General features: G+C 44.6%; 1 protein-coding gene across 1 annotated transcript in view; it reads left to right on the forward strand.

The window, feature by feature from the left end:
* The window catches only part of Crkl (CRK like proto-oncogene, adaptor protein), a 37199-nt gene extending 19692 nt beyond the window's left edge, over positions 1–17507 (forward strand). The window contains exon 3 of the mRNA XM_069994283.1: positions 12538–17507. Within this exon, the coding sequence (XP_069850384.1) occupies positions 12538–12672 (135 nt within the window). The 3' untranslated portion in view covers positions 12673–17507. The remainder of the gene's footprint in view (positions 1–12537) is intronic.
* Positions 17508–18191: the final 684 nt, after the last annotated feature.

Below are 18191 nucleotides of genomic sequence, written 5' to 3' on the forward strand. Positions count from 1 at the left end.
GCAAGCGCTCTACCACTGAGCCACCTTCCCAGCCCCCCCCATGTGCTTTTTTATTTACATACTCTCTCTCTCTCTCTCTCTCTCTCTCTCTCTCTCTCTCTCTCTCTCTCTCTCTCTCTCTCTCTCTCTCTCTCTCTCTCTCTCTCTCTCTCTCTCTCTCTCTCTCTCTCTCTCTCTCTCTCTCTCTCTCTCTTTCTCTCTCTCTCTCACACTCTTCCCAGGGGAGGTAGAGCAAAGAAACCAGAGCAAGACCCAGCATGGTGGTACACATCTATAATTAATAAAGCAGCTGAGGCAGAAGAATAGGAGTTCAAGGCCAGCATGAACACCACAAGGAGATTCTGTCTCAGAAAACAAACCAGAAGCTAGGTATAGAGGCTCAGGCCTGTAATCCCAGCTACTTGGGAGAGCAAATTCAAGACTCACCTAGGCAAAAAACACTTGTCTCAAAAAACAAGCCTGGGGGGTATGGTGACACATACCATGGTACACAGAAAACAGAGGTGGGCTGGGCTCAAGCCTGTAATCCTAGCTACTCAGGAGGCTGAGATCTGAGGATCGAGGTTCAAAGCCAGCCCGGGCAGGAAAGTCCGTGAGACTCTTATCTCCAGTTAACCACCAGAAAACCGGAAGTGGCACTGTGACTCAAGTGATAGAGCACTCGCCTTGAGCTGAAGAGCACAGGGACAGCGCCCAAGCCCAGAGTTCAAGCCCCATGATCAACAAAAAAAACGAAAAAGAAAACAGAGGTGGTAGGATTATAGTCTGAGAGCCAGGCAGAACCCAGGATCCTACCTAAGAAAAGCAAAACTGGGTGCTGGTGGCTCATGCCTGTCATCCTAGCTGCTTAGGAAGCTGAGATCTGAGGATCACAAATCGAAGCCAGTGCAGGCAGAAAAGTCCCTGTGAGACTCTTATCTCCAATAAACTACTCAGAAAAAACTAGAGGTGGCACTGTGGCTCAAGTGGTAGAGTGCTAGCCTTGAGCACAAAGAGATACAGCAACAGTGCCCAGCCCCTGAGTTCAAGCCCCCAGTACTGGCAAAAAAAAAAAAAGGACTAAAGCAAAAAAAGTTGGGGATGGGTCAAGTGGTAGAGTGCTTGCTTACTAGCCAAGAGAGCTAGTTCAAACCTTAGTACTACCAAAAGAAAAAGAAAAGCAGGCAAGGAAGGAAGGAAGGAAGGAATAGAAGAAATGAAGAAACTAAGGAATATACTAGTGTAAACTGCTTATATTGATTTTCTCCAGCCTTCTCACTCCCCACATAAATCTGTCCCTGTACAAATAAACTTCTGACCTGGTCCACACCTTTGCACTTTAGGATAGCATAGATCCTCTGGACTCAGCACCCTCAGGTATTGAAGTAGGATTTCTTAAGAGCTTAAAGAATGGCCAGGAGTTCAGAGAGCTCGGTTAATGATGTATATTTTAAGATAACCTACATACTTGGCCTTTAACTAACTCCCCTGATCTCTCATACCCCAGAGAGAGGTCTTGGTACCTGAGCTTTCTTATGACGGTAGTCCAGTTCTCCAAAGAGAACTAACTGCTGGCTTTGTTTAGCTCTTTATATAGAGCATGTATAAATGAAACCCAAGCAGTACTCCTTTGCCACACTGTTTATGTTATTTCTCATTATATATATTTAAGACTTTTTAGTTATAAGTAAATGTTTCTATGATTTATGTTACCTTCTAAAACTATTAGAGTAGTAAGGTATCTTGTTAAAAACAACTCTCTTAGGACTGTTGCAATTAGGCTATCAGGAAAAGTATTAAAATTTAAATGAGAAAACCATGGAACAAGTAGGACAAAGTGTGCTAGTAATTGGGGCTTGCTTATTCCCCTTGATAGTATAACAGAGAAGACTGGTGGCTTGGGTGAACTGTGTCTCTCTAATTATTTTGCACTTTTTTTCCCATAAAATTGGATTTTTTTTTTCCAGTTGTGGGGCTTGAACTCAGGGCCTGGGCACTGCCCCTGAACTCTTTCACTCAAGACTAATGTTCTACCACTTTGAGCCACTGCTCCACTTCTGGTTTTCTGGTGGTTAATTGTTTTTTGTTTGTTTGTTTTTCTGTTTTTTTTTTTTTGTCTGGTCGTGGGGCCTGAACTCTGGGCCTGTGCACTGTCCCTCAGCTCTTCAGCTCAAGGCTAGCGCTCTACCACTTGAGCCACAGCGCCACTTCCGGCTTTTTTCTTATGTGGTGCTGAGGAATTGAACCCAGGGCCTCAGGCATGCAAGGCAAGTGCTCTACCACTGAGCCACCTTCCCAGCCCTCTGGTGGGTAATTGGAGATAAGAGTCACAGACTTTCCTGTCTGATCTCAGCCTGCTGAGTAGCTAGGCTATAACCACCAGCACCTGGCAAAACGTAATTTTTGCTAGAATCTTCTTGCAAATAGAAAATTAAAACTAGTCTTACAGGAAGTGGAGCTGTGGCTCAAAGTGGTACACCACTAGCCTTGAGCAAAATTGCTCCGGGACAGAGTCCAGGCTCTGAGTTCAAGACCAATGAGGAAGGAAGGAAGGGAGGGAGGGAGGGGGAGAGAGAGAGAGAGAGAAAGAAAAGAAAAGAAAATTACTCCATTAAAAATAAAAACAACAAAAACAAACCTAGTCTTCCATTTAGCCATTTTACATTCTTGCTTCTTTTCAAGAAGTTGATTCTGGGATTTTATTTTAAAGAGAACACTTGTGACCTGTATAAGATGCCTATGTCCCTGTGCCTTAAAAACAGCATCGGGATCAAAAAGGCTCCTAGGATTCAAGGCACACTTACAAGAAAGCTCTCAGAGTGGGCTGGGAACATGGCTCAGCTCAGTGGTAGAGCACTTGCCTTGCATGCATGAGACTGTGGGTTCGATTCCTTAGCACCACATAAGCAAAAAGAAAAAAAGCCAGAAGTGGCACTGTGGCTCAAGTGGTAGAGCACTAGCCTTGAGCTGAAGAGCTGAGGGACAGCACCCAGGCCCAGAGTTCAGGCCCCACGACGGGACCCAAAAAAAAAAAGAAGAAGAAGAAAAAGAAAGTTCTCAGAGCCAGGCGCCGGTGGCTCACCCCTGTAATCCTAGCTACTCAGGAGTCTTGAGATCTTAGGATTACGGTTCAAAGCCAGCAGGAAAGTCCGTGAGACGGGGCTGGGAAGGTGGCTCAGTGGTAGAGCGCTTGCCTTGCATGCCTGAGGCCCTGGGTTTGATTCCTCAGCACCACATAAGCAAAAAGAAAAAAGCCGGAAGTGGCGCTGTGGCTCAAGTGGTAGAGTGCTAGCCTTGAGCTGAAGAGCTGAGGGGACAGCACCCAGGCCCAGAGTTCAGGCCCCATGACCGGACCCAAAAAGAAAAAAAAAAAGTCCGTGAGACTCTTACCTCCAGTAAACCACTAAAAAACCAGAAGTGGCGCTGTGGCACTAGCCTTGAGCTGTGAAGAGTGCAGGGACAGCAACCAAGCCCAGAGTTCAAGCCCCACAACCGACGAAAGGAAGGAAGGAAGAAAGTTAGTTTGGGGACTGGGACGGTGGCTCAGGGGTAGAGCACTTGCCTTGCATGCATGAGGCCCTGGGTTCAATTCCTCAGCACCACATAAGCAAAAAGAAAAAAGCCGGAAGTGGCGCTGTGGCTCAAGTGGTAGAGCGCTAGCCTTGAGCTGAAGAGCTGAGGGACAGCGCCCAGGTCCAGAGTTCAGGCCCCACGACCGGACCCAAAAAAAAGGAAAGAAAGGTAGTTCTCAGGCTGAAGGAGGCAGCACAGCTCATTCCAAAAGATCTCTCATCAAAATAGAATACTTGTAGTGAGGATGTTGTTAAAAATACCTGTAGTCAGAGGGGCTGGGAAGGTAGCTCAGCGGTAGAGTGCATGCCTTGCAAGCATGAGGCCCTGGGTTCGATTCCTCAGCACCACATAAACAGAAAAGGCTGGAAGTGGCGCTGTGGCTCCAGTGGTAGAGCGCTAGCCTTGAGCTGAAGAGCTGAGGGTCAGCGCCCAGGTCCAGAGTTCAGGTCCCACGACCGGCAAAAAAAAAATAATACCTGTAGTCAGAATTATATTCTGACACTGGAGAAGCAAGATGGTTAGGAAAATAGCATGGACCTATGTTTAAGTCCTTCTTATTTGTGTATTAATCTTGGACAGGTTACTTGAGTCTTCTGAGGCTAACCAAAAAAACAACCAGACTCAACCAGAATTGATGTCAGAGTTGGCACAAGAGTTCATTGATTATGTATTCATGTAGCTAACATGAAACTAGCAGTGTGACTACGAGGATGAGTTGGGATGGTGGTATAAGTAACTGTTGGTCTAGGAAGGCTGCCTAGTGGAGGTCATCTTGACAAGAATTTTTTTTTTTGGTGGGGGGGGTCCGGTCATGGGTCCTGAACTCTGGGTCTGGGCGCTGTCCCTCAGCTCTTCAGCTCAAGGCTAGCGCTCTACCACTTGAGCCACAGCACCACTTCCTGCTTTTTCTGCTTATGTGGTGCTGAGGAATCGAACCCAGGGCCTCATGCATGCAAGGCAAGCACTCTACCACTGAGCCACCTTCCCAGCCCATCTTGACAAGAATTTTGAGGGTGAGTAGAAGGTAGCTGGGTAAAATATCAGAAGAATTTGCATGAAGGAGATTGACTCCACTGTAATGGTAGGTAGGTGAGTAGTTGAACATACCTGGTGGCATATCTGGCCCAAGCAAAAGTGGCAAGAGGCAAAATAGAGGAAGTAGCTTTTTGCTGTATCACAGGGGTTAAGCTGAGGAGATGAAAAAAATTTTTACATTACCTTCATTTTAGGCATGAAGCAGTTGTATAAAGAGATTACAAGTCTGTAAGTCAGATTATGAGTATAATTCATCTTGATCAATGTCATCTCTTCCATCATTCTCCCTCATTTTCTCCCCTTTGTCCCTCCCCTTCTTATGTAGTTCAATTACATAAAGTACATTGACTATAATAACTACATTTTCTTCCCTTTCCTCCATTCATGTGCCTTTCCTCATTGCCTGCTCCCTAACATGTTTCTGCTTCCTGGTATTCATTTTGGTAAACAGTTCTTAGTTGTTCAAGAGTTACACCATTGGACTCTCCCTCCTACAAGAGTACTTTAATTAGTTTTTTGGGGTGTATATGCATAAAACCCTGTATATGTTAATGTGTCTGTATTTAGACTTCATTTAATGTAATTTTTTCTAGGTCCATCTATTTCCCTGCAAATGTATGGGATAAATAAAATTCCATTGTATATACATACCACATTTTCTTTTTTTTTGGGGGGGGGGTCCGGTCATGGGGCCTGAACTCTGGGCCTGGGCGCTGTCCCTCAGCTCTTCAGCTCAAGGCTAACGCTCTACCATTTGAGCCACAGTGCCACTTCCGGCTTTTTTCTTTTTGCTTATGTGGTGCTGAGGAATCAAACCCAGGGCCTCATGCATGCAAGGCAAGCACTCTCCCACTGAGCCACCTTCCCAGCCCCTACATACCACATTTTCTTGATCCACTCATCCTTTGTTGAATATTTTGTTTGTTTAATTGTTTGGAAATACTGGGGTTTAAACTCTGTATCCATCCATACTTGCTAGGCAGGCACACTGCCATTTGAGCCCTTTTTGTTTTAGTTATATTTCAGGTAGTGGTTTGCAGAGCAGTCTCAGGCAACAGTCCCCCTGTCTATGGCCTCCTGTATAGTTAGTATTGCAGGTGTTTACTGACACACCATTTTGTTTATTTATTTATTTTTGGCTTGGTCTGACCTTGAACCATGATCTTCCTGATCTTCTAACTTACTTTTCTTTCAGGGCCTGAGTGCTGTCCCTGAGCCTCTTTGTGCTCAAGGCTAGTGCTCTAACACTTGAGCCACAGCACCACTTCCAGCTTTTTAACATAGTTTATTAGAGATAAGAGTCTCCCTGGGTGCGGGTGGCTCACACCTGTAATCCTAGCTACTCAGGAGGCTGAGATCTAAGGATCACGGTTCAAAGCTAGCCCGAGGAGCAAAGGCGAGAGACTCTTATCTCCAATTAATGCAGTTCAAAGCCAGCCAGCATACAAAAGTTTGTGAGACCTTTTTTTTTTTTTTTTTTTTTTTTTTGGTCAGTCATGGGGCTTGAACAGTGCCTGGGCGCTGTTCCTGAGCTCTTTCACTCAAGGCTGGTACTCTACCACTTTGAGCCACAGCTTCACTTCCATTTTTCTGGTGGTTAATTGGAAATAAGAGTCTCATGGGGACTTTTCTGCCTAGGCTGGCTTTGAACTGTGATTCTCAGATTTCAGTCTCCGGAGTAGCTAGGATTGCAGGTGTAAGCCACTAGCACCCAGCTTTATGAAACTGTTATCCCAGTTAACTAGCAAAAAGCTGGGAATGGCAATGTGACTCAAAGTAGTAGAGCATTAACCTTGAGCTCAAAAGCTCAGGGACATTGCGGAGCCCTAAGTTTAAGCCCCAAAACCAGCAAAAAGAAAGTACATTACTTTTTAGATAGGTTCTCTTTTATCTTTTCAAGTAGTTTGAATTACAGGCACTGCCAACATGCCTGGAAGGTTCTTGTTTTCCCTCTAACATTCCTTCTAGCATATCATGTTATTGGACATGAATCAGAAATAATTATTTGTAAAGGAAGAGGGTGTGTGTCTGCATGTGTGTGCACATGCCCGCGCACACGCTTGCGCTACTCCTGGGCCTACAGGTCCACATTAACAGTGGCATGAGCCACTGACACCTGGCTATTTTTTCTTTCTTTTTTCTTTTTTAATTAAATGAAAAGACTTTGAAATTGGGGCTTTACTGGTTTCAGGCAAGGTCATTTTCCCAGTCTCAGTTTTCTAGATATGGTAATTGCTGGGCTTCACTATTTTTTGTTTTTTAATCCTGCTCTATGGAACAAATGCTCCCAGCCTCATTTTATACATTTAGAATTGGAAGTTTGAAGCTGGGCACTGGTAACCTGAAAGCTACTCAGGAGGTTGAGGTTTGGGTGGTTTGAAACAACCCAAGCAAGAAAGGCTGTGAGATTCTTTTTTTTTTTTTTTTTTTTGGTTGGTCGTGGGGCTTTTCCTCTGGGCTTGGGTGCTGTCATTATGCTCTTCCAGTTTTCTGGTGGATTATTGGAGATAAGAGTCTCACGGACTTTCCTGCCCAGGCTGGCTTTGAACCTGGATCCTCAGATCTTAGCCTCCTGAGTAGCTAATATTACAGGTGTGAGCCACCAGCACCTGGCTTTTTTTTAACAGTCTTGGGGCTGACAGCCTAAGTGCTGTTCCCAAGCTGCTTGTGCTCAAGGCAAGTGCTCTACCACTGAGCACATCACCACTTCTGGCTTTTAGGGTAGTTTATTGGAGATAAAAATCTCATGGAGTATTCCTGCCCAGGCTGGCTTCAAACTGAGCTCCTTAGATCTCAGCCTATTGAGTAGCTTGGATTGCAGGCATGAGCCACCTGTGCCTAGCTAATAAAAAACTTCTTAATCTGGGTGCTAGTGGCTCATCTGTAATCCTAGCTACTTGGGTGGCTGATATCTGAGGATCACTTTTCCATGCCAATCTGGACAGAAAAGTCCATGAGATTCACATAGTGTAGAGTATTAGCCTTGAGCAAAAGGTAATAAGCCCCAGTACTGCACGCACGCACGCACGCGCGTGCACACACACACACAGAGTTCTTTTTTTCTTTAAAGGTATAGAAGCTCCTTTTTTGGGGGGGAGGGGGTCGTTGGTTGTGGGGCTTGAACTTAGGGCCTGGGTGCTGTCCCGAAGCTCTTTATCTCAAGACTAGCACTCTGCCACTTTGAGCCACAGCTCCACTTCCACATTTCTTGTGGTTAATTTGAGGTAAAGGTCTCATAGACTTTCTTGCCCCAGCTGGCTTTGTTTCTTTCTTTTTTTCTTTTCTTTTTTTTTTTTTGGGTCCGGTCGGGGGCTTGAACTCTGGGCCTGGGTGCTGTCCCTCAGCTCTTCAGCTCAAGGCTAGCGCTCTACCACTTGAGCCACAGCGCCACTTCCGGCTTTTTTTCTTTTTGCTTATGTGGTGCTGGGGAATCGAACCTAGGGCCTCATGCATGCAAGGCAAGCGCTCTACCACTGAGCCACCTTCCCAGCCCCTCTTTTTTTTTTCTTTCTGTGTAAAGTTAACACTGTACCACTGAGTTACACCTCTGTTTTGAGCTTTTTTCAAGATGGTTGGAGATAAGAATCTGGAATTTGCCCTGGCTAGCTTTGAACTGGGATCCTCAGATCTCAGCCTCCTGAGTAACTAGGATTATAGGCATGAGCCACCAGTGCCCAGCCTAGAAAGACGTTTTGGTCAGATTAATGAGTGCTACCAAATGTGCCTGCCCTAGAAAAAAGTTGCCAGACAAACAAACCTCTTGGTTCTATTAAGAATGGTCTGATGCACAAGTGAGCATTCTTCTGTTCCAGATGTTGAATCCATACATGGTTTCAAAATCTAAATTGATAGCAGATACTGACTTTGGGAGTGACTATCTTCTGGGGAGAATAGCTTCCTTCTGGACTGAGCTGCTGCTATTAGTCTATTTTACTTTATTTTATTTTAGTCAGTCATGGGGCTTGAACTCTGGGCCTCAGTGCTGTCTCTTAGCTCTTCAGCTGAAGGCTAATACTCTACCACTTGAGCCACAGTGCCACTTCCAGTTTTCTGGTCATTTATTGGAGATAAGAGTCTCACAGACTTTCTTGCCCAGGCTGGCTTTGAACCACAATCCTCAGATCTCAGCCTCCTGAACAGCTAGGATTGCAGGCATGAGCCACCAGTGCCTGTGCTATTAATCTTGAGATTTAAAATGGTGGCTTCATAGCCATTTTTCTGTTTCATATATCTTTTTTTTTGGGGGGGGGGTCGGTCATGGGGCCTGAACTCTGGGTCTGGGCACTGTCCCTCAGCTCTTCAGCTCAAGGCTAGTGCTCTACCACTTGAGCCACAGCGCCACTTCCAGCTTTTTCTGTTTATGTGGTGCTGAGGAGTCGAACCCAGGGCCTCATATATACAAGGCAAGCATATTACCACTGAGCCACCTTCTCAGCCCTCCATGTATCATTTCTCTATTTTGGTCTAGTGCCTTTTCTTCATGATCACAGCAGAGAGATCCAGCCCAAGGTAATTCCTAAAAGGCAAAAATGAAGTGTTAGTGTTAAGTGACTTCTCTTCTTCCTGGGCTGCTCTTTGATTCACCTCTGTAAGTTCAAGTTTCCTCTGTGGAGGAAATCAGTCCTTACTCAAGTTTTCTACAATATTAATTCAGTACTGGTTTTCTGCCACTTGCTACTTTTTATATTGTATTGTTATCTGCCAAGACTATACTGTGGATTGTTGTCTAACTTGCAACAAAGATGGAAATTCCTAGAGGATAAGAATTGACCTACCAGGTGCCGGTGGCACATGCCTGATAATAATCCTAGCTCCTCAGGAGGCTGAGGTTTGAAGATCGAAGTTTGAAGCCAGTCCAGGCAGTAAAGTCTGAGACTCTTACCTCCAGTTAACCACCAGAAAACCAGTCTGTACAGTGACTCAAAGTAGAACACTAGCCTTAAGTGAACAGCATCCAGGACCTGAATTCAACCCCACAACCAACAACAACAAAAAGATTGAAAACCCATTAGTTAATGCAGTGCCATGTTTCTCCATGCCACTCCCAACTTTTCCCTAGAAACCAGAGGCAGCAATGATGAGGTAGGGATTGGACTCCACTTAGGGATTTTACAAGTAACAACCTCTCATGTACTTCCCGAGCCTTTTGGCCTACAGTCCTGTATATGTTTACTTATTCTAAGAACCTTCCAAAGACAGAAGGAAACTGAGACTTAGAGCAATTACTTCAGTCATGTAGCCAGTATATTGTTGTTCTAACACAATCCAAAGTTTACAACATGAACTTTTGCTATCTCATACCTTTTGGGGTTGTTATGTGTACTGTTACCAGGGCTGGAACTTAGTACCTCACACTCTCACTTTGCTTGCTTACTCACTTGCTGGTTTTCTGCCACTTGAACCACTCATTTACCCTGGCTTTTTAGCTGGTTAATTGGAAGTGGAATCTTGAGGACTTTTCTGCTGGGGCTGAATTCAAACCATGATTTTCTACTCTCAGCCTCCTGAGCAGCTAGGGTTATAGGCATGGGTAACCTGTATTCAACACATGCCTGTTTTTATTTTTTTGTTTTTGTTTTTGTTTTTTTAAATGCAGTTTCTTCATGTAACCCAGGCTGACCTCAAACGCATTATCCTCTTGCCTCAGCCTTTCCACTACTGGAAATATGGTTGTGTACCATCACATGATTTCCTATGTATCTGTTTTATATAGTCCAATTAGATGGGCAAGAGGCTATAAACTTTTACCTATATTTTTGTCTTATTTATATTCTAACTATACAATATAGAGCATAGCCCAGGGCTCTGAGCTAAACTAATACCTCCATTGCAGTTGTTACAGCTGCCTTCGTGTGCTGATGGGCTATAAAGTGTTTTTGTTTTTTATTTTTGTTTTTGCCAGTCCTGGGATTTGTACTCAGGGCCTGGATGCTATCCCTGAGCCTTTTTGTGCTAGCGTACTTGAGCCACAGCACCACTTCCAGGTTTTGTGGAATAGATTTTTGGAGTCAGGGGACTTTTCTGTCCAGGCTGGCTTCAAACTGTAATCCTCAGATCTCAGCCTCTTGAGTAGCTAAGATTACAGGTGTGAGCCACCACCACCTGCTTATGTGAAGTTTTATAAGGAAGTTTGATAGTCTTTAGGACTTGTTTGGCTTTGTTCAGGGACTTAAATTTCTTCAAGTGAAAAAACTGAGGACCAGGGTTTCTTAATACCAGTTTGTAAGTATGTTTCAAGCAAAAGCCTGGAATGTCAGTTTTAACATCTTTGGGGAGGGAGGGTCAGTTATGAGTCCTGAACTTGGCCTGGGCACTGTCTTTGAGTTTTCTTGCTCAAGGCTACTAGCACTCTACTACTTTGAGTCACAGTGCCACTTCTGGTTTGGTTTTGTTTTGTTTTGTTTGGGGGGGGGGGGGGTCCGGTCGTGGGGCCTGAACTCTGGGCTTGGGCGCTGTCCTTCAGCTCAAGGCTAGCACTCTACCACTTGAACCACAATGCCACTTCCGGCTTTCTTTTTTTTCTGCTTATGTGGTGCTGAGGAATGGAACCCAGGGCCTCAAGCATGCAAGGCAAGCACTCTACCACTGAGCCACCTTCCCAGCCCACTTCTGTTTTTTGTTTTTGTTTTTGTTTTGTTTTTTGGTTGGGGCTTGAACTCAGGGCCTAGACACTGTCCCTCAGCTATTCAGCTTAAGGCTAGCACTGTACCACTTAAGCAACAGCACCCCTTCTGGTTTTCTCTGGTTTATTGGAGATAAAGAGTCTCATGGACTTTGCTGCTTGGGCTGGCCTTGAACCATGATTACCAGATCTCAGCCTCCTAAGTAGCTAGGATTATAAGTGTGAACCACCAGCACCTGGCTTGTCATTGATTTTTCTGTCCAAGCTGTCTTTAAGCCTCAACCTTCATATCTCAGCTTTCTGAGTAGCTGTGATAGCAGGTGTGAGCCACCAGTACCAATACTTTGTATCCCACTGCTATATCCCCAGTATTGGGATTATAGGCTTGTATCACTATATCCAACTTCCTCCCATCTTTTTTTTTTTTTTTTTGCCAGTCCTGGGGCTTGAAGTCAGGGCCTGGGCACTGTCCCTGAGCTGCTTTTGTTCAAGGCAGCACTCTACTACTTGAGCCACAACACCACTTCCAGCCCTGACAGTTGTTTAAGTCAAATCATATCATATAAAAAGATGGGAGTGAGCTGAGAATGTGACTTAGTGGTAGAGTGCTTGCCTAGCATGTATGAAGCCCTGGGTTTGATTCATCAGCACCATATAAACAGAAAAAGCCATAAATGGCCCTGCAACTCAAGTGGTAAAACACTAGCCTTGAGCAAAAGAAGCTCAAGGACAGTTCACACACACACACACACACACACCAATGATCAAGAGTCAAGCGTTCATCTCTACTATTTCTATCAGCTTAGTACCCAATGTGTGTGTGCTCAGACGCTACTTTTCTTGGCATTCATTCTTGCCAACTGAGAAGTACACTAGGTATATTGGTAGTACTCTGTGTCTTTGACACAACTTGATTTTTAGATATAAGCATAAGCACTGGGAAAAAAATGTATGGGTCTTGAAAGAAAATAAGTTTATTTGGATTCCATAGTGCTGGTGATTTAATATAAACTTGGGGGAAGGGGTACTGCTCATGAGGCTTGAACTCAGAGCCTAAGTACTGTCTCTGAGCTTTTTCAAAGGCTTAGGGCTACTAGCTCTCTACCACTTTAACCCACAGCACCACTTCCAGTTTTCTGGTGGTTAATTGGAAATAAGAATCTCACGGACTTTCCTGCCTGTGCAGGCTTTGAACCACAAGCCTCAGATCTTAGCCTCAGCCTCTGAGTAGCTAAGATTACAGGCATGAGCCACTGGCACCTGCCTAATATAAACATTTTTTTTTCTTTTTTCAGCACTAACTTTCTCTTCTTTCTTCTTCCCTACAGGTGGGTGACATTGTGAAAGTCACAAGAATGAATATAAATGGCCAGTGGGAAGGTGAAGTGAATGGGCGTAAAGGGCTTTTCCCTTTTACCCATGTCAAAATCATTGACCCTCAAAACCCAGATGAGAACGAGTGATTGCTGTTGCCTTGTTCCCTGCTGCTTCATCATTCTGCCTGTCATAGTCTCCTTTGAAGTGGGAAAGTGTTCTCTCTCATAGGGAAGTTACACTGCATTGCTGACCGAAGTCCAGCTTTCTGCAGACTGGCGGTCTCTCATACACATTTGGAATGCACACAGTGGCTGCCTCCTGGCATTTGTATCATAGTAGTCTTGTTGAAGAGTAGCCAATTTTAGAGTTCTTTTGAATCATAAACTGGAAATACTGGTGGAAGCACACAAGTGGAGAGAAGTAGACATGGAACGTCTTCTCATCACTGCCCTGTTTGTACTTGGGACTGGTTCTGTCATTTCTGTCATAGAAAAGCTTGAGGCCATGGTGAGATCCTGCGTGTTGCTGTTCCACAAAGCAGTGGCTCCACCGCCAACTTGTTTTTCTGTGGACAACAGGAAGTGAACTTTAAGAGAGAATTCTGTCCTGAAACCCCCAAATCTGGCTCTCCTTTTGTTTTCTCTTGGTTTGGTTTTGGAAGACTAATTAGTTAGACTTGTGTCTTGAACAGATTTTTAAGTAGCGGGTTGGACTTTTTGTGATAGTCCAAGGAATAATATGTGCCTCTGAGCTTCTAACTAGAAGCTGCTGTAACTAAAGGAATATGAAGAGAACAACCCTGAAGTGGAGGCATTTATTAGTCTTGGTTGCCAACAGTACCTTGTTTTGCCACATAGCAAACAACACAAACACACACAATCAGCAGTCATGGTGTGCCATGCTGGGTACACAGCCTCTTGGATTACTTTGTTCCCAAAAGCCTCAGAATGGACAATGATTTGGGGAAACCTCTGCTTACTTTGTTCACCAGTGATAGGAGCAATGAAGGGTGGATCACTTAACCAGTTTTCTGACAGCTTTTCTGTGAAAGCATCCCTTTAAGGACTTATATTTCCTAAAAATGGAAGTGGTTCATAGAATTACTGGGTTCACCAAAGCGTCACTATATTGCATTATCAAATTCTACTCATTAGCCGGTCACTGGTGGTTCATGCTTGTAATGTTAGCTACCCAGAAGGCTAGATCTGGGGATCACAATTCAAAGCCAGCCAGGACAGAAAAGGTCTGTGAGATTTATCTCTAGTTAATCACCAGAAAACCAGAAGTGGTGTTGTGGCTCAGAGTGGTAGAGTGCTAGCCTTGAGCCAAAGAGGGATATTGCCCAGGCCCCAAGTTCAAGTCCCAGGATTGACAAAAAAAATAAAAATTGATTAATTCATTAATTCTACTCATTGAAACCAACTCATGAATCTCCTTGCCTAGGCCAACTTTCCCCAGGCTGCCAGAAAAAGATGTCTGTTGCTGCCTCCACAGTCTTAAGCATCTGTGATGGTCCTAAGCAAAGGAAATAGTAGCTATGAAATTTGGTTCATGCACTTGAGTTCTAGGCTAATATTATAGTGACTAGGGGGAACCCTAAAACAAGTTACTGTTAACCATTTGTAGGTTAGTTGATGTTTAAGTGTTTTCTTGTTAGCTAAACGAGATCTATTTATGTAAGTCCATTGGTGCAAATATGTGACTAGTCCCTCAATCCCGCAAGTCTGGACCCAGCAGACTCATTTTGGAATCTTTATGCAGTGCAATCTGCTCATCTGCACCTGACATCAAGCTTCTACTCAGAGTGAATACAGCAGACCTAGAAATGTAGCAGTGATCGAGTAAATAGCTCTAGCATTTACAAAGCACCTGTTGTTGTTAACTATGGCACTTTCTCTGGAGGTTCTTGGATTTTTTTTTAAAGGTGTAGAGCAATATATTGTAGTGACATAACCAGCAAAATACCTATTACATTACTTTTTTTGATTTCTTTTTACGTCACTATTCCACTAAGCTGATGACTGCCATATTTACAGAATCTTGAGTGTACCTGTGACAAAATAATCATTGAAAAAAAACCACTGTCTACAGCTTTCCTGAAAAAAAGTTATAGATCAGCTTTCCTTAAGCAGAGTGAAGTGCAGTCACACCCTGCACAACACTGTTCCTTGCAGTTACCATTTTTGTTTTGGCTAGGTCTGCTGAGTTGAAGGTTTGTTCTGAACTCAGGCTCAGCCTAGAGCCCCCAAGTGGGGGCAAGAGTCTCTAAGCCGTACCACAAACAGTGTGTGCCTTTCAGACAGTGACCTGCTTCAGCCCTGCCCTTATTGCTTCCTGCAAGTGAGTGGAATGCCTAGCAGAAGGTGAATATGTGCACAGACTCTGAATCCTTGGTTTTGTTTTGTTTTTTACTGGGGATTGAGCCCCAGCCTCACATGCAAGGCATGAAACCATCTCTCGTAGTTTCTCAAGCTGGCTCTAAAGCCTATGATGCTTCTGCTGGGGTTACAAGGCATTTGCCACCATGCCTGGCTCTTAAGCCTTTTTGAAGTCACATATAACTGAAAACTTGGCTCCTTTATATTAGTTGGGTCAGCATGAGTAGTAATATGGCTTTTCAGCTAGGTCTAGTGACCTATAAAACCCACCCTAGGCTGAGCACTTGAGAATAAAGCTATCCAGAAACCTAGAGTTTAATAATTCTTTTTTTTTTTTGGGGGGGGGGTCTGGTCATGGGGCCTGAACTCTGGGCCTGGGCACTGTCCCTCAGCTCTTCAGCTCAAGGCTAGCGCTCTACCACTTGAGCCACAGCGCCACTTCTGGCTTTTTTCTTTTTGCTTATGTGGTACTGAGAAATCAAACCCAGGGCCTCATGCATGCAAGGCAAGTGCTCTACCACTGAGCCACCTTCCCAGCCCCTTGAGTTTAATTCTTAATGAATTATTTCAGAATTACTTCTCCAGGCCAGTGTCTGGTGGCTCACACCTGTAATCCTAGCTAGTCAGGAGGCTGAGATCTGAGGATTGTTGTTCAAATCCAGCTGGGACAGAAAAGGCCATGAGATTCTTATCTCCAGTTAGCCAACTGAGAACTGGAAGTGGAGATGTGGCCCAAAGTGGTAGAACTCTAGCCTTGAGCAGAAAGAGCTGAGGGTCAGTGCCCAGGCCCTGAGTTCAAACCCTACAACCAACCAATTAAAAAAGAATTCTCTAGCCGGGCGCTGGTGGCTCACACCTGTAATCCTAGCTACTCAGGAGGCTGAGATCTGAGGATTGCGGTTCAAAGCCAGCCCAGGCAGGAGAGACCGTGAGACTCCTATCTCCAATAAACCACCAGAAAACCGGAAGTGGCGCTGTAGCTCAAGTGGTAGAGCGCTCACCTTGAGCTGAAGAGCTGAGGGACAGCGCCCAGGCCCAGAGTTCAAGCCCCACGACTGACAAAAAAAAAAAGAATTCTCTGAGGCTTCTCAGGAGATTCAGAGCTCCAAACAAAGAGAGTCTTGAGTTCTGAACTCTCAAAATATGTGCCAAAAGTAGAAACTCTTTGATTTTATTCAGATGAGGAAATTCTGGTTTTCAGTACCAGGTGCCAGTACTTCACACCTGTAATTCTAGCCACTCAGGAGGCTGAGATCAAGGATCACAGTTCAAAGCCAACCTGGGCAGAAAAAGTCCATAAGACTCTTCTCTCCAATTAACCACCAAATAAATAAATAAGTAAAAGCTAGAAGTGGAACTGTGGCTCAAGTGGTAGAGACAGCACTCAGGCCTTGAATTCAAGCCCCACAACCAGCACACACATTGTGAAAGAAAAGAAAAAAAGCAGCACTTCAGCTCAGCTTTGTGCCCAAGCACAAAAACAAGCCTCCACTGATCTTGAGAAAACATCCATGCTTCAGAGAATAAGTATGCATTTGATCTTGGGGTTGCTTTTTTAATGACTGTTCATTGCTACTTGGTCTGCTGTGCTGTGGTGTAGAAAATATTTGAACAGCAAATCAATTCACTATGGTTTTTGACCTGGGAAGGAAACAAATTATGAATTTGAGGGCATTGACAGTTTGTTTGAAAACCTGTTGATCCTGGGCAGAACCTCCATCATAGGAGTCATCCTTGCCATTTCTGCACTGCATGCTACCACCTGGTTAACAGTGAGGATGCGTTGACCAGCTACCATTGGATGATTTTGGTCACCAAGACCACACCTATGCTCAAGGAAAGGAGGAAAGGACCACTGTGCCCTCCTTGGAGCTTCACACCCTGGCACTGTGCCGGCCTTTACAGCTGTTTACAGACAAGGCAGGCCCGACACGACGGCCACTGCTCTTGTAACATTTGCTCAGAGGAATATGAACATTTATTTTTTGAAAAGGGATGATGTGTTTTTGTGCCAGGTGTTTATAATTTAATCCTTTAATATTATGTTCATTAACCTCTTTAAATGAGTGAATTCTTGATTGTTTTAACACAGTACCTAAGACTAATGCTTTCTGTGGACACCACTGAGCTCTGCCTCAAACTCCACCCTCTGGGACCAGAGAACCTTGACCCTGGTAACTGCTGTCACTGAGCTGGTTGTGTATTCTAAAGGAGTAGAAGGACAGTTCTCTGAGACAGGATCGTCCCTGCAGGAGGAACAGTGGCCTTGCTTCTAGACGGTCTTCACTGTGTGTTTTAAAACAACATAAAACTCTTTTGACCTGTAACTTAAAGATCATAAACTTCAGGCAATAATATTTTCTGTGTAAGCTTTTAAAATTATTTTTGGGGATCATAGCTTGTTTTATTTTGTGCTATAAAATTAACAGTATTAAATGACTTATATTCTTAGAATACATTGAGTGTCTTTTCTTAACAGATTAGTGCCTTTTTATTTTTGTATTCCATTTTACGTTCCTGGTCCCAGCATCAACACCCTTGTTTCCATGTCCTGTTTGTACATTTGCTCAATAAAACTTGCATCAGCTGGTGGTGGCAGCGGCTTCAGTGTTTCAGTGTCTCCTCAGTCCCCACCAGCCACAGCCTCCCAAGTTAAGCACTGAAGAAACCCCTTGTACTGCTCAGATCTACCCACCCAGGCTGTCGCTGCCACCTCTACCCGAGAGCGGCCCTTGCCAGGACTCAGACATACAGAGCCTTCTTCCGAAAGAGAAATTATTGCAGTAAAAAAGCCTAGTGCTTGGTCTTAGCCTTCTGAGTGTGAAGCAAATTTCCATATATTACACTACCATGGAGAAACAATCTTTTTCCTTCTAGATTCCCAGGCTTCTGCTACTGAGAAATCTTAGAAAATAAAAGTCTTATCCCAGGCAGGGTGTGATGTCTGTCTAGCTTCCTTTTTTGGGGGGGGGAGGGGGGGAGTCAGTCGTGGGGCTTGAACTCAGGGCTTAGGCCCTGTCCCTAAGCTTTCTTGCTCAGGCTAGTGCTTTGCCACTTTTTTTTTTTTGGGGTCCGGTTGTGGGGCCTGAACTCTGGGCCTGGGCGCTGTCCCTCAGCTCTTCAGCTCAAGGTTAGCGCTCTACCACTTGAGCCACAGCGCCACTTCCGGCTTTTTTCTTTTTGCTTATGTGGTGCTGAGGAATTGAACCCAGGGCCTCAGGCATGCAAGGCAAGCGCTCTACCACTGAGCCACCTTCCCAGCCCCTGCTTTGCCACTTTGAGCCACA

The sequence above is a fragment of the Dipodomys merriami genome, unplaced genomic scaffold (assembly GCF_024711535.1).
Source record: "Dipodomys merriami isolate MVZ:Mamm:240054 unplaced genomic scaffold, mDipMer1.0.p SCAF_45, whole genome shotgun sequence".
Lineage (NCBI taxonomy): Eukaryota > Metazoa > Chordata > Mammalia > Rodentia > Heteromyidae > Dipodomys > Dipodomys merriami.